Raw genomic sequence first — 17,397 nt, 5'->3', positions numbered from 1 at the left:
GCACTACCTGAGCCACTTGTGTGGGTTGTAGACTCCGTCTCATGCTACCACTAGAGTGAGAGCACCGCCAGCATTCAAAAGTGACCAAAACATCAGCCAGGAAGCATAGGAACTGAGAAGTTGTCTGTGGTCACCACCTGCAGAATCACTCCTTTTTTGGGGGTGTCTTGCTAATTGCCTATAATTTCCACCTTTTGTCTATTCCATTTGCACAACAGCATGTGAAATTTATTGTCAATCAGTGTTGCTTCCTAAGTGGACAGTTTGATTTCACAGAAGTGTGATTGACTTGGAGTTACATTGTGTTGTTTAAGTGTTCCCTTTATTTTTTTGAGCAGTGTATGATAACAGGGAGTAGTGTAGATATAATGTTATTTATATCTGATTACAAATCATTCAGTCAGTGTCTCACCATGTCGATGACCATCTTCCTGAGGGACTGTCCCTGTTTCTTGCTGAGGCTCTGGAAGATGTCACAGTTGTCCTCCTGCAGCAGCTTGAAGCCCACGGCCAGGTGGTGGTTCTCCAGGACCGAGGCGTCGTTGTACATCAGAGCCAGCTCAGAGTCTACAGTAGGAACACCCACACCATTAGTAAAGCAACAACAATTCCAAGGCACTCCTGTATTCAGTGATGTAACGCCTTACAGATGCTATAATGTAGTCTTCACAGTAGTAGATCCAAGACACATTTTGCTCCTTTATATCTAATCAGTGAGATTGCTAGTGAGGGATGGAACTGACTTGTGTTGATGAGGAACTGGTTGGACACTCCGGGATGATCCACGTCGTGTATGGCACTGCTAAACAGAGCAGCCATGATCTCCAGGTCAGTGAAGACAGCCTGAAAACAATCAACACACACTTTTGTGTTACTACTACTGTTAAGTGTCTGTTAAGTGCCTAGTTAAATAAAGGTTAAAAAAAATAAGTGTTACTAAGAATTAACACTTAACGTGGGGATATTTTTTTTTTAACCTTAAAACTTAAAACTATTAAAACCATGAACAAATGCCTTCTCCCTCAATATGCATTGATAAAGTTAATGAAATCCAAAGCCATGCACAGGGCAAGTCAACTAACTGGATTAGAATATAGAATATAGCTGAACATCATTCTGTAATCTTCCTCATAATGGAGCATCCCATACCTCCAGGGCAGGGGTGGAGAGGAGGATGTGAGTGGACTGTACCACGTCGGCAGCATGAATGTTGTTGTGGTAGGCCACGTCGGTGTGGTAGTGGTCCTCCAGGGTCATCATGAAGGTGACGAAGGTGTCGGCTGGGATCTTAAAGTTCTTCAGCAGCTCTCGCTCCTGAGTTTGGGGAGCAACAGAAACCAGGCTCACAGAAGAGTAAACCAAATACGTAAGAAACATACGGGTAAAGTATTGCAGCGAATTCGGGGTAGCCAAGACCGGGACTCAAACAATACACTAAGAGATTCAAACYCCTCGGTGAGAATGCTAGAAAATGCTACAAAGTAATGGGAGACTCATACCTGGAAAATGGAGTACATCACCACCGTCAAAGGCCGATTCCCCGAGTATTCAGCTATCTTGAAAATATCTAGACCCCATCTGTTGATGTCTTCAAATTCCTAGAACGACAACACAACATTCAGTGAGAAAAAGTCTGGTATGGCAAAAATATTTTATTTATTTKACTTTTTTAACATGCATAGCAAAATACATGAAAATGGCACAAATAGTCTGACTTTTTCCAATTGCAATCCTCCAGAGGGCAGATGATGTGACGAGTGATAATGCGTTATAACACGTCACTGACGGCAGTAGATGATAACTGAATTACATAAATAACATTAAAGGTCAGGTCAAGCAATAAGCATTAAAGTACTGTAACTTATCCATTCTTCACTGTAACATGGGGTAAACAAACTCAGTAGCTACGCAATATCACTCATACATTACAGTATTGACAGATCATAAAACAGTGCCTTCATGTACCACAATCCTATGGTCATAATGAGAGGGGTGAACCCATTGTACAAATCATTTATTGCCGTTTTTCTAAATAAAGGTCCTGTGGCCACTGGCTGACTGGAGGGCGTCATAAAAACGCTAAAATGTTTTAGTGATGGAATGAAGAGATTCATAGAGTATTTGTAGCATGTCTGACGTGTGAAAGCACGTAATGGTCTCTACCACTCAGCCACACGCACCTACACTGACGTTCTTCACATTCACACATACCGACGTACTCATGCTCACACAATCCCTACTGACACCTCGCACACGCACTCATTACCATGCACACACCACATATGCTGCTGCCAAAATGGATTGATTAATTATAGTGATTCATATTAACATTCGATGCTGCTATTTTGTTTATTACCATTATTATTATTACCATTGGTATTTATCCTGCTAACAGCGACTTTACATGTACATTCCTTCCTCATTCGCTCCAGTACCCCTGCACATTGAAATAACGGTACTGGCACTGCACTGACATGTATACAAGACCTGTACAGTATGTAACTGTTTCTTTATAACTATAGTTAAGCAATTCACTGTACTGTTTTACACCTGATGTATCTTGTGCATGTGGCAATAAAACTTGAGACGTAATGTGTTTTTCTTCACATATAGTAATACGGTCACTAAGCAGACGTTTTTATCCAAAGGTCTGTCATCCACGCGGGAAACAAACCATTAAGCTGCCAACACCATGCTCTAACCCACTGAGCTTGGAGTGTGTTTGTGCCCGTCTGTGTAAGTGTGTGTGTGCTTGGCACCCACCGTTGCCAGTAGACTCTCATGGAGGGTGGTGACCCCAAAGCGGGGGATCTGGGTAGGGGCGAGGCTGGGGCTGAGAGCAGGTTTCTTCACCGCAACAATCTGGGACATGGGCCTCTTCTTCTTGTCCTTGTCTTTAAGAGGCCCAGACATAATCTCCACATCTTGCTGCTTTTCTACAAACACAGAGAGACACAGAGAGAGAGAGACACAGAGAGAGAGAGAGAGATTTCTTTCAACCAATATAGGGGGACACAGTTGATGATTGTTAATATTAATAACTATAGCTAATCTAATCTTTTTCCATCACAAATCAGGTGAGAAATCAATTAGACTAGGACTAGGAATACGGCTTCGACCGATAACTCTGCAGCAAATGTAATCTCTCAACCAAAAATGATTCCTGGTAGTCAGACAGTGAGAAATATAACAAGCTCTATTTTCATGTCCTCCGACCATAGCACCGCCTGGAGTTTGATAAATGCCATTGGCACTTGGATTGGAACCGGTGCTATGGTCAGACGACATGAAAATAGAGCTATTGTGGTGTGGAGTTGCTTAACAAGACGACATTGAATGTTCCTGAGTGGCCTAGTTACAGTTTTGACTTAAATCGGCTTGATAATCTATGGCAAGACATGAAATGGCTGTCTAGTAATGATCAACAACCAACTTGACAGAGCTTGAAGAATTTTGTAGAGAATGATGTGCAAATATTTTACAATCCAGGTGTGCAAAACTCTTAGAGACTTATCCAGAAAGACTCACAGCTGTAATCGCTGCCAAAGGTGATTTCAACATGTATTGACTCAGGGGTGTGAATACTTGATTTCTGTATTTTATTTTCAATAAATTTGCAAACATTTCTAAAAACACATTTTCACTTTGTCATTATTAGGCATTGTGTGTAGATGAGTGAGAAGAAAACCTATTTAATCTATTTTGAATTCAGGCTGTAAAAACAAAATATGGAATAAGTCAAGAGGTATGAAWACTTTCTGTAGGCACTGTATAACAAAACATTATACAGAACTATAAACGTTGGTAAGCATCCACAACAGCGGGCCGTTTATCGTTGATTGTTCTGCAGTAGCCTACACCTGTCAATCAACTGATCAACGCATCCTACTGCAGGCTGTAGGCCTATTAATAATGTGGTAACACAGACCATTCAGTGTGTGTTCATTGTCATAGTGACAACTGCAAATTGTCCTTCAATGTAAATGTAAAGAAAAATAATATAGAAACTCGTATTTAAATGTAGCAATTTAACGACAAATGCTGTTTAGCCTATGTATCTTTTACATCATGTTATTGCTTGCCTCGTTGCTTAAGTGATTGGAAGTGATTTCCATTTTTCGAATGGTTGTCAATTCGTTTGAATCTTCTTTTTCACTGTGCTCATCTCTCTGTATATCCTGTGCAATCATTTGCAATGCATCAGTGCAATAATGTTATCATCATTGGCCAAAGATCATACCAACGCGCACTCCTAAAATTTCCACAACAGTTAATTTGGCCTAGACCTATTTTACATTGAGCAATCAGCAGCCCTGCTTCTCTCCACAAAAAAAAGACTACTAGGCATAGTATAAAATATCTTGAATATCTTAAGCTTTTCCTGGTATTTCAAGAGAAGAGGAATAGCGGAGAGGCTTGCCTCCATATAGCCAATTGCACACGGGAACGGCTGGAAGAGAAAGAGGCTAGAGTTGTGTAGCCGAAGTAAGAAGCTAAATATTAGCTAGATAGGCCCTTCATTAGCTAAATACTAGGGCTATACATATTTACCTGTCAAAGTGAAAGAAAAAAAGGTTGACAGATTATAAAATGGCAGATCAGTGTGTTCATCCAGGCTGCGCTTTGCAGTCCCCGGGCACGCAAAGCTCCACTATTGATTAGGCCTACGTTTGTTTAGACAATAACAGTTTCTACCTAGGCTACAACACAGTGCAACGTGGACTTTTTTTTTATTGTCATCAATTGAGTACACAATTATTGTCTAGGGCTGTAAACTGCAGCTATGTAGGCTAATTTGAATAACCGCTCAAACGGTCTGTTTTGAATGCTTCATGTTGAAATAACTGCATCCAGCATTGGCCTGATTTTGCAACCATTTGGATCAGTTATGGATCTATTCTCTACAGTTTACAAGGTCCAGAAAGGTACATTATCAGACTAATCATTCAAGCTAATGTAGTCTAGCTTTTCCTGGGACTCCAAKAGCTAAAGAAGCCAGCCTGTAGCTGAAAGGACCCATGAAGACAGACTACAGAAGTGTAGCCTAAATGAATATAAATATTAGGCTTAATATTACAGTGAATAGCCTTTACCCAATGATTTTACACAGTGAAAGTTTTTTAAAAATCAGATAATGAAATGACAAGTAGCCTGGTACCTGGGATAGGCTACTGTGTGCTCCCCAGGCTGCGCTCCCAGTCTGGCTTGGACAAGAAAATTATCATAAGTAGGCTATATCAACACAATGCAATAATGCATTTTATTCGATTTTTTTCTAGTGAGTAAATAATTCTAGTCTAGGCTGTTAACGGCATTGAATATGTAATTTCAATAACCGTTTTGAATGCATGTTTCATTACGAAATAATAATAATCTAGCCTAGTCTTTTACAGTTTACAAGGTCCAGAAAGGCACATTAGCAGGCCAGTCATAGTGCGTATTTTGTCAGGATGTATCGTGCGTTAACATACACTATCAAGTTTACCGTGCGTTCTGCCTTCTCGCCTCGCGCTCCAGGAACCAATAATGCTTCTATAGAACAACTTTTTGATTGGTTGTTAATGTTTTATCGTCGGGGGGACAGGAGGGGAGGGGGTATTCATTCAAAAATTATCCAAACGATAGCAATTGGTATCGTTCTCCACTCTTTTTGTAGTTATCGTTTAGTGTGAAAGCTCCTGTTCACTTGAATTAGAGTTGTCTTTGATTTGTATTTTTTTTTWGAATGTTTTTATTACACAAAAATATTGCAATTTTTCCATTCACTATAATGGGGGATCCTGTCTTCTGCTAACAATGCCTGCAGTACCGCGGTCGGTCTTGAACTTCTGTGGCTGCAATGAGAGGGGGCAGTTGTTCTGCCACATTATTAGTTAAAGCGTGCGTTCTGCTAACAATGCCTGTAGAATAACTGGTGACTTTACGAACACCCCATTGAATATGACCGTATCAGTAAACGTCAYCAAAAAAACGTAATTTGTGTCTAGAAGTAGCTAGCAAGCTAGCCAACTTTAGCCAGTTAGCGTAGGTGTTCGACTGCCATTGTAAGGTCAGAACGCTRGGATCAATAAGCTCTGAATTTACGAACGCCCAGGGCGTCCTCTGGCACTCCAGAGGGAATTTACGATCATACACGTCCTGACGCAAAAGGCAGTCTAATAATATTATGGTCTCCATGGCAATGCCACACAATGTGTCCAGGAATGCCATTCTGACATGCTAATAGGCTAGCAGACATGCATGACTAAATATGCATATTTATGTACTCCTATGCAGGGGCACAACTTTTATTATAAATGAGAATACAGTTGAAGTCGGAAGTTTACATACACATAAGTCATTATTCCAACAATTGTTTACAGACCTATATTTCACTTATAATTCACTGTATCACAATTCCGGTGGGTCAGAAGTTTACATACACTTAGTTGACTGTGCCTTTAAACAGCTTGGAAAATTCCAGAAAATTATGTCATGGCTTTAGAAGCTTCTGATAGGCTAATTGACATCATTTGAGTCAATTGGAGGTGTACCTGTGGATGTATTTCAAGGCCTACCTTCAAACTCAGTGCCTCTTTGCTTGACATCATGGGAAAATCAAAAGAAATCAGCCAAGACCTCAGAAAAAAATGTGTAGACCTCCACAAGTCTGGTTCATCCTTGGGTGCAATTTCCAAACGCCTGAAGATACCATGTTCATCTGTACAAACAATAGTACACAAGTATAAACACCATGCGACCACGCAGCCACCATACCGCTCAGGAAGGAGACGCTTTCTGTCTCCTAGACATGAACGTACTTTGGTGCAAAAAGTGCAAATCAATCCTAGAACAACAACAGCAAAGGACCTTGTAAAGATGCTGGAGGAAACAGGTACAAAAGTATCTATATCCACAGTAAAACGAGTCCTATATTGACATAACCTGAAAGGCCGCTCAGCAAGGAAGAAGCCACTGCTTCAAAACCGCCATAAAAAAGCCAGACTACGGTTTGCAACTGCACATGGGGACAAAGATCGTACTTTTTGGAGAAATGTCCTCTGGTCTGATAAAACAAAAATAGGACCTTTTGGGCATAATGACCATCGTTATGTTTGGAGGAAAAAGGGGGAGGCTTGCAAGCCAAAGAACACCATCCCAACTGTGAAGCACGGGGGTGGCAGCATCATGTTGTGGGGGTGCTTTGCTGCAGGAGGGACTGGTGCACTTCACAAAATAGATGGCATCATGAGAAGGACAATTATGTGGATATATTGAAGCAACATCTCAAGACATCAGTCAGGAAGTTAAAAGCTTGGTCGCAAATGGGTCTTCCAAATGGACAATGACCCCAAGTATTCTTCCAAAGTTGTGGCAAAATGGCTTAAGGACAACAAAGTCAAGGTTTTGGAGTGGCCATCGCAAAGCCCTGACCTCAAGCCTATAGAACATTTGTGGGCAGAACTGAAAATGAGTGTGAGAGCAAGGAGGCCTACAAACCTGACTCAGTTACACCAGCTCCGTCAGGAGGAATGGGCTAAAATTCACACAACTTTATTGTGGGAAGCTGGTGGAAGGCTACCAGAAATGTTTAACCCAATTTAAACAATTTAAAGGCAATGCTACCCAATACTAATTGAGTGTATGTAAACTTCTGACCCACTGGGAATGTGATGAAAGAAATAAAAGCTGAAATAAATCATTCTCTCCGCTATTATTCTGACATTTCACATTCTTAAAATAAAGTGGTGATCCTAACTGACCTAAGACAGGGAATTTTTACTTGGATTAAATGTCAGGAATTGTGAAACACTGAGTTTAAATGTATTTGGCTAAGATATATGTAAACTRCCYACTTCAACTGTATAATATGTTTCTAAACACCTCTACATTAATGTGGATGCTATGGATAACCCTGAATGAATCGTGAATAATGATGAGTGAGAAAGTTAGACGTACAAATATCATAACCCCCAAGACATGCTAACCTCTAACCATTACAATAACAGGGGAGGTTAGCATTTTTGGGGGGGTATGATATTTGTGCAGTAGCATCCACATTCATGTAAAAGTGTTTAGAAACATATRATATTCTTATTTACAATAAGTGACCACGAAATGACCCCAAAAGGGTCATATTAGATTGTGTAGAAATGCAGGAAATTAGCTTTAAATGCCCCCCAAAATTCTGAAGGAGGACCCCCAAACCCCACACCAGGTTATGTCCCCCCCACTTCTAAAACCAAAGTTGCACCTCTGCTCCTATGTAACCAAACACTGCACGTCATGCAACCTATGTTCATCCTCTGAATATGTTGGCCTGTTCAGTACTCCAACACATTATATACTGTACAGTACATTCGGAAAGTGTTCAGACCCCTTCCCCTTTCCCACATTTTGTTACTTTACAGCTTAATTCTAAAATGGATAAAACAACATTTTAAACTCAATCTACATACAATACCCCATAATGACAGAGCAAAAACTGTTAAAAAAATAATAATTGCAAATGTATTAAAAATAAAAAACAGATACCTTATTTACATAAGTATTCAGACCCTTTGCTATGAGACTTGAAATTGAGCTCAAGTGCATCCTGTTTCCATTGATCACCCTTGATGTWTCTACAACTTGATTGGAGTCCACCTGTTGTAAATTAAATTGGTTGGACATGATTTGGAAAGGCACACACCTGTCCATATAAGGTTCCACAGCTGACAGTGCATGTCAAAGCAAAAACCAAGCCACGAGGTCAAAGGAATTGTCTGTAGAACTCTGAGACTGTGTCGAGGCACAAATCTGGGGAAGGGGACCAAAACATTTCTGCAGCATTAAAGGTCCCCAAGAACACAGTGGCCTCCAACATTCTTAAATGGAAGAAGTTTGGAACCACTAAGACTCTTCCTAGAGATGGCCGCCCGGCCAAACTGAGCAATTGGGGGGAGAAGGCCCTTGGTCAGGGAAGTAACCAAGAACCCTAACGGAGTCGGTGCAGCCAGCTGGTTTCTTCATGCATCGCGCCGACAGAAACAAACATKTTTCTGGTAAGAAGAGGGGCGGGGGGGTATGCCTTATGATTAACGAGACGTGGTGTGATCATCATAACAACACACAGGAACTCAAGTCATTCTGTTCACCTGATCTAGAACTCCTCACAATCAAATGTCGACCGCATTATCTACCAAGGGAATTCTCTTCAATCATAATCACAGCCGTATATATTCCCCCCCAAGCAGACACATCGATGGCCCTGAACGAACTTTATCTGACTCTTTGTAAACTGGAAACCACACACCCTGAGGCTGCATTCATCGTAGCTGGGGATTTTAACAAGGCTAATCTAAAAAAAACTCCCTAAATTCTATCAGCATATCGATTGTGCTACCAGGGCTGGAAAAACCCTAGATCATTGTTATACTAATTTCCGCGACGCATATAAGGCCTCCCCCGCCCCCCTTTCGGAAAAGCTGACACGACTCCATTTTGTTGATTCCAGCCTACAAACAGAAACTAAAACAACAAGCTCCCGCGCTCAGGTCTGTTCAACGCTGGTCCGACCAATCTGAATCCACGCTTCAAGATGCTTCGATCACGCGGATTGGATATGTTCCGCGCTTGCGTCCAACAACAATATTGACGAATATGCTGATTCGGTGAGCGAGTTCATTAGGAAGTGCATTGACGATGTCGTACCCACAGCAACGATTAAAACATTCCCAAACCAGAAACCGTGGATTGACGGCAGCATTCGCGTGAAACTGAAAGCGCGAACCACTGCTTTTAACCAGGGAGGTGACCGGAAGCATGACGAATACAAACAGTGTAGCTATTCTCTCCGCAAGGCAATAAACAGGCTAAGTCCCAGTACAGAGACAAAATCGAGTCGCAATTCAAAGCTCAGACACAAGAGGTATGTGGCAGGGTCTACAGTCAATCACGGATTACAAAAAGAAAACCAGCCCCGTCGCGGACCAGGATGTCTTGCTCCGAGAGGCTAAACAATTTTTTGCCCGCTTTGAGGACAATACAGTGCCACTGACACGGCCCCTACCAAACTGCGGGCTCTCCTTCACTGCAGCCGAGGTGTGTAAAACATTTAAACGTGTTAACCTCGCAAGGCTGCAGGCCCAGACGGCATTCCCAGCCGCGTCCTCAAGAGCATGCAGACCAGCTGGGTGGTTGTTTACGGACATATTCAATCTCTTATCCCAGTCTGCTGTTCCCACATGCTTAAGAGGGCACATTGTTCTCGTTCCAAGAAGCTAAGGTAACTGAGCTAAACGACTATCGCCCCGTAGCACTCACTTCCGTCATCATGAAGTGCTTTGAGAGACTAGTCAAGGACCATATACCTCCCTACCAACCCTACCGACACCTAGACCACTCCAATTTGCTTACGCCCAATAGGTCCACAGACGACGCAATCGCAACACATGCTGAACTCGCTAACCATCTGGACAAGAGGAATACCCATGTGAGAATGCTGTTATCGATTACAGCTCAGCATTTAACCCATAGTACCCTCAAACTCGTCATCAAGCTCGAGACCTGGGTCTCGACCCCGCCCTGTGCAACTGGGTCCTGGACTTCCTGACGGGCCGCCCAGGTGGTGAGGGTAGGTAACAACATCTCCACCCCGCTGATCCTCAACACTGGGGCCCACAAGGGTGCGTTCTGAGCCCCTCCTGTACTCCTGTTCACCCAACGCTGGTGGCCATGCACGCCTCCAACTCAATCATCAAGTTTGCGGATGACACTACAGTGGTAGGCTTGATTACCAACAACGACGAGACGGCCTACAGGGAGGAGGTGAGGGCCCTCGGAGTGTGGTGTCAGGAAAATAACCTCACACTCAACGTCAACAAAACAAAGGAGATGATTGTGGACTTCAGGAAACAGCAGAGGAGCACCCCCTATCCACATCGACGGGTCAGTAGTGGAGAAGGTGGAAAGTTTTAAGTTCCTCGGTGTACACTCACGGACAAACTGAATTGGTCCACCACACAGACAGCGTTGTGAAGAAGGCGCAGCAGCGCCTCTTCAACCTCAGGAGGCTGAAGAAATTCGGCTTGTCACCAAAAGCACTCACAAACTTCTACAGATGCACAATCGAGAGCATCTGTCGGGCTGTATCACGGCCTGGTACGGCAACTGCTCCCCACAACCGTAAGGCTCTCCAGAGGGTAGTGAGAGTCTGCAGAACGCACCACCGGGGGCAAACTACCTGCCCTCCAGGACACCTACACCACCGATGTCACACGGAAGGCCATAAAGATCATCAAGGACAACAACCACCCAAGCCACTGCCTGTTCACCCCGTATCATCCAGAAGGCGAGGTCAGTACAGGTGCATCAAAGCAGGGACCGAGAGACTGAAAAACAGCTTCTATCTCAAGGCCATCAGACTGTTAACAGCCACCACTAACATTTAGCGGCCGCTGCCAACATACTGACTCAACTCCAGCCACTTTAAAAATGGGAATTGATGGAAATTATGTAAAAATGTACCACTAGCCACTTTAAACAATGCACTTAATATAATGTTTACATACCCTACATTACCCATCTCATATGTATATACTGTACTCTATATCATCTACTGCATTTGCCATCTTTATGTAATAATGTACCACTAGCCACTTTAAACTATGCCACTTTATGTTTACATACCCTACAGTACTCATCTCATATGTATAATACCGTACTCTATACCATCTACTGCATCTTGCCATGCCGTTCTGTACCACCATCATTCATATATCTTTATGTACATATTCTTTATCCCTTTAACACTTGTGTGTGTGTATAAGGTAGTAGTTGTGGAATTGTTAGGTTAGATTACTTGTTGGTTTATTACGCATTGTCGGAACTAGAAGCACAAGCATTTCGCTACAACTCGATTAACATCTGCTAACCATGTGTATGTGACTAATAATTTGATTTGATTGAATTTGATTTGACACCGATGGTCACTCTGACAGAGCTCTAGAGTTCTTCTGTGGAAATGGGAGAAACTTCCAGAAGTACAACCTTCTCTGCAGCACTACACCAATCAGGCCTTTATGGTAGAGTGGTCAGACAGAAGCCACTCCTCAGTAAAAGGCACATAACAGCCAAAAGTTTGCCAAAAGCACCAAAAGGACTCTCAGACAATGAGAAACAAGATTCTCTGGTCTGATGAAACCAAGATTGAACTCTTTGGTCTGAATGCCAAGCGTCACGTCTGGAGGAAACCTGGCACCATCCCTACGGTGAAGCATGGTGGTGGCAGCATAATGCTGTGGGGATATTTATCAGCGGCAGGGACTGGGAGACTAGTCAGGATCGAGGGAAAGATGAACATAGCAAATTACAGAGAGATCTTTGGTGAAAACCTGCTCCAGAGCACTCAAGACCTCAGACTGGGGCGAAGGTTCACCTTCCAACAGGACCAAGACAACGCAGTAGTGGCTTCGGGACAAGTCTCTGAATGTCCTTGAGTGGCCCAGCCAGTGCCTGGACTTGAATCCGATCTAACGTCTCTGGAGAGACCTGGAAATATCTGTGCAGCGACGCTCCCCATCCAACCTGACAGAGCTTGAGAGGATCTACATAGAAGAATGGGACAAACTCCCAAAATACAGCTGTGACAAGCTTGTAGCATCATACCCAAGGAGACTCGAGGCTGTAATCGCTGCGAAAGGTGCTTCAACAAATTACTGAGTAAAGGGTCTGAATACTTATGGGTGCCTGCTATCTCTATCTAGAGTGGCACAGCAGTCTAAGGCACTGCATCTCAGTGCAAGTGGCGTCACTACAGTCCCTGGTTCGAATCCAGGCTGTATCACATCCGGCCGTGATTGGGTGATAGGGCGGCGCACAATTGGCCCAGRGTCGTCCGGGTTTGGCCGGGGTAGGCCGTCATTGCAAATAAGACTTTGTTCTTAAATGACTTGCCTAGTTAAATAAAAAATACAAATCTAGAAGGTTGCGCTGAGTATGAGAGTGGATGTATGAATGTTTGTCCTTTATTTTACTGATCAGTACCAGAATCCATATTTCATCAACGTACAATTATATGCATACTTTCATAATTTCACCCTGATACGTTTTTCTTAAGTATTTGCATGAATGTGAGATGAAATGTCATTATGTCGTGCTATCATTTGTTCTCTCTTTGTTCCCTCTCTCTCTTCCCTCGTCACAGGTGACGAACTGCACCTGTGACCAGTGGGAATGGTATATAGTGGAGTGCTATGGGGTGGGGCTTCAAGTCTCCTGGTTCAAGACCTGGGAGAACATGAGTGAAGGTGTCTCTGTGAGGAGGCCTTCTTATTGCCACCCGTACCATGTGTTTGTTATTTTCAGCCTGAGGGCCATGTATTTGTAATAAATATCCCTTAACTTTGCATCAGACAACATGATCCTGCGATTCCTTTCATAGATACGGCCTGTCCGTGAGCATTTTCTATGAATACCCTCTTCATAATGCATTCTAAGTGCATTTCTAATACCTTACGAGCTATGCATAATAATGCACAACTCATGAACATKTTTGACTACATTTATAGAGCATTATGACCAAGGCTGTATAACGCCTTATAAAGCAAATAAATATTGTATTATGTAACAGAATTTGAGCAGGATGAATGCTTTACATCAATTCCTATTTGTCAATAGAGTCCAAATAAATACCTTGCGTGGCCATTTTAATGCATGTTCAGGAGCRATTCAGGAGCGCTGTTGTCACTCACCTAGGAAAGTGTTGGCGATAAACTCTGAGACTTGGTTTCCTGACCGGCTGGTTTCTGACAACTGGGTGAGCTCTCTGTTCAGCATCCTTTTGAACTGGGGGGCAAGATCAGACACCAGGCATCAGTGACACAAGTTCATACATGGACATACAGTACAGTGTGGAAAGTAGAAAATGCCTCAGTAGAACAAGTGTACCAGCATTAGAGTTCTTCACACACTTTAATGTGGATGACTGACTTATCTCTTTTTGCATAAACAACTTGTGAAATGATAAATTAATTAAACAAAATGAGAGTTCAAAATGGCCCCCAAAATATTTTTACATGATGTTTGGTGTGATTTTTTTACACCACACATTTAAGTGTCCGGAGTAAACTAACAAGTAAATCAAATGACAGTAGTGATTTCCTTGATCACATCAAAATAAATGTGTGAAATTAGATATCAATAGACTAATAGTAGTCAAGTAAGACACAATTATATCAATAAGACCAGAAAATGAATCATTAACTATCATGACACAACCTCATACAAACCCCAAGTCTATTCAGTGCATCACACATTTAGTTGTTGTTGTTGTTTATTTCATACTAAACACATGCACAACAAATATTGCACCATGTTTAGCTGAATTAGCTCTGTTGGTATTTTCCATCTGCAGGGACACAGTCGTTCCATGAATGGGGATAAATGGAAAAACCAGGGAAATATAGCCATATCATTAGCAGACAGTGCAGCACACAGTCCAGACAGAAAGAAGGGGGACATTCTTTTTTAACCAGAGCGGTGTGGTTGCCATGGTGAATCATGGTACACAGAGGCAGCCGTGCTCAGTGAGTGGTTCATTGAGAGTGAGCGCAGGGRATTGGGAAGGGAGGGTAGGGCACAACGTCTTTAGCTGGGCTCAGRCCATTATGTAATCACGTGGGTACGAGATGGCGGAGCGCACAACGCCAGCCATACAAACCACCATATGGTTTTAAAGGAGACGGTGCATGTACACACACACACTGAGACATACAGGACGGAACGTGTAGTGTACTCACAGGGAAACAGGCATGTGTGTACACACAGAGGTGTACACACACAATATGTGATAACTTGTCTAGACAATAATAGGCAGTTTTATACACTARGTAGACAAAAGTATGTGGACACCCATTCAAATTWGTGGATTCGGCTATTTGTTACGGTGTATAAAATTGAGCACACAGCCATTACTGAAAAGCTCAGTGACTTTCAACGTGGCACCGTCATAGGACGCCACCTTTCCAYTAAGTCAGCTTGGAATCAGCTCCTGATTTGTTAGGAGCTTTATGAAATGGGTTTCCGTGGCCGAGCAGCCGCACACAAGCCGAAGCTCGACACGCGTAATGCCAAGCGTCGACTGGAGTGTAAAGCTCTCTGCCATTGAACTCTGGAGCAGTGGAAACGGGTTTTCTGGAGTGATGAATCACGCTTCACCATCTGGCAGTCCAACGGACGAATCTGGGTTTGGCGGATGCCAGGAGAACGCTACCTGCCCCAATAAATAGTGCCAACTGTAAAGTTTGGTGGATGAGGAATAATGGTCTGGGGCTGTTTTTCATGGTTCGGGCTAGGCCSCTTAGTTCCAGTGAAGGGAAATCTTAAGACTGCAGCATAGAATGGCATTCTAGATGATTCTGTGCTTCCAACTTTGTGGCAACAGTTTGGGGAAGGCCCTTTCCTGTTTCAGCATGACAATGCCCCTATACACAAAGTGAGGTCCATACAGAAATGGTTTGTCGAGATCGGTTTGGAAGAACTTGTCTGGGCTGCACAGAGCCCTGACCCCATGTTTGTCAAGATCAGTGTAGAAGAACTTGACTGGCCTGCACAGAGCCCTGATCCCATCGAACACGTTTGGGATGAATTGGAACGCCGACTGCGAGCTAGGCCTAATCGCCTGACATCAATACCTGACCTCACTACCTGACCTCACTAATGCTCTTGTGGCTGAATGAAAGAAAGTCCACGCAGCAATGTTCCAACATCTAGTGGAAAGCCTTCCCAGAAGAGTGGAGGCTGTTATAGCAGCAAAGGGGGGACCAACTCCATATGAATACCCATGATTTTGGAATGAGATGTTCAACAAACAGMTGTCCACATACTTTTGTAGTGTACCATCTCACTGACATAATATGCTAAAACACAGATACATCCAAAAATATACTGTTCTACAGTGCACCAAAGCACACTTATCGTTATGCAGACACATTAAGAAGTTTGCAATGCAATAACAGAAAATGAAATTCTGACACCCTTACACCTTGAGCCCACACACATTTCCGTGCACTCACCTGTATGAGTGTCCAAGACACAGAGAACAAAGTGACTTCGGGCAACCCAGTGGACACATGTTGAATCAAAAACAAAGACGAGTGAGCAGTAAAAACCAACTCGGATGAATAAAATCCAGTAGCAGATTCTATGGGTCTACAGTTCCGTCACAACCTGACAGTCCGTAGGTCCGAGATTGAAAGAGGGGAAAAGATCTAACAGTCGTCAGCCAAAGACGAGGTGTGCRCGTAGCCCTGAGCTGAGTAAGGAGGACAGAGGGCACAGAGGGGACATGGGGGACAGGCGGTGCAGGGCAACGGGACAGACAGTCCAGCTAGGTGCAGGACACCAGAGCGCATGGCTGACTGCTGCTCCTTCATCCACCATCACACTCTCAATGTAAACACAGAGACCGAGAGGAAGGAGTGYAAGATAGAGGGAGGGAGGGATGGGGAGAGTATGAGCGAGGAAAGTCTCTCCCTCCCTGTGTGTATCTCCCCTTGAACTGCCTATATGCGGGATGCCCCCTTGCCAATCAGCTACAGAGGCTGGAGGGATGRGAGGGATCTGATTGGTTGTGGGTGTAAAGGGGAGTGTGAGAGGTGGCGGCTGAGAGAGAGAGGGGGATACATAATGCATCCAGGAGGAGTGGAGTGGAAAGAAGGGATGGGAATCCATGCAACTGGTTAACTCCTTCAATGGGAAGGATGGGCTCCATTCATGTGTTGGTGTGTGTTTGTGTCTGAATGGGAGGGCGTGTGCATCAGCCCAATGCTCTTTGTATGCCCAAATATTAAGCAGAGGGAGAATGCAGCAGCAGTTCAACTGCCTACATTGTAAAAATGTAAATACTACAACGCAACAAGAACCGACCTACTTGGTGGAGGGTCCAAATAATGGTCATATCTGTGAATCTGTGGTTGCCATGGCGCCGCGAGGTCYCATATGCAGAAAGCTCTGTKAATATTGTACATATTTTAATAGTTGTAGGTGTTTCTGGACAGAATTTTTTTTAAACAAATATTTAATTTGTTAGCTAATTAAGTTTTGATTGTATATACACTAAACCAGAATATAAATGCAACATGTAAGTGTTGGTCCCATGTTTCATGAGCTGAAATAAAATATCSCAGAAATGTTCCATATGCACAAAAAGCTTATTTCTCAAAAATGTTGMGCACAAATTTATTTACATCCCTGTTAGTGAGCATTTCTCATTTGCCAAGATAATCCATCCACCTGACAGGTGTGGCATATCAAGAAGCTGATTAAACACCATGATCATTAGAAAGGTGCACCTTGTGCTGGGGACTATAAAAAGGCCACTCTAAAATGTGCAATTTTGGCACACAACACAATGCCACAGATGTCTCAAGTTTTGAT

The 17,397-nt window shown here is 43.1% G+C and overlaps 1 protein-coding gene across 3 annotated transcripts in view; it reads right to left on the bottom strand.

Annotated features, from left to right (window-relative positions):
• Nucleotides 1-17,397, bottom strand: part of LOC111975805 (3',5'-cyclic-AMP phosphodiesterase 4C-like) — a 114,892-nt gene that overhangs the window by 11,179 nt on the left and 86,316 nt on the right. For all 3 annotated transcript variants that reach the window (XM_070447508.1, XM_024004407.1, XM_024004409.2), the window contains 6 exons: nt 13,713-13,806; nt 2,764-2,936; nt 1,500-1,598; nt 1,150-1,314; nt 744-843; nt 413-567 (listed from right to left, as the gene is read on the bottom strand). In XM_070447508.1, coding sequence (XP_070303609.1) covers nt 413-567; nt 744-843; nt 1,150-1,314; nt 1,500-1,598; nt 2,764-2,936; nt 13,713-13,806 — 786 coding nt within the window. The remainder of the gene's footprint in view (nt 1-412; nt 568-743; nt 844-1,149; nt 1,315-1,499; nt 1,599-2,763; nt 2,937-13,712; nt 13,807-17,397) is intronic.

Source organism: Salvelinus sp. IW2-2015, linkage group LG16 (assembly GCF_002910315.2).
Source record: "Salvelinus sp. IW2-2015 linkage group LG16, ASM291031v2, whole genome shotgun sequence".
NCBI lineage: Eukaryota > Metazoa > Chordata > Actinopteri > Salmoniformes > Salmonidae > Salvelinus > Salvelinus sp. IW2-2015.
Note: the sequence above shows the minus strand (reverse complement) of the source record. Positions and strands in the feature narration are given on the sequence as shown.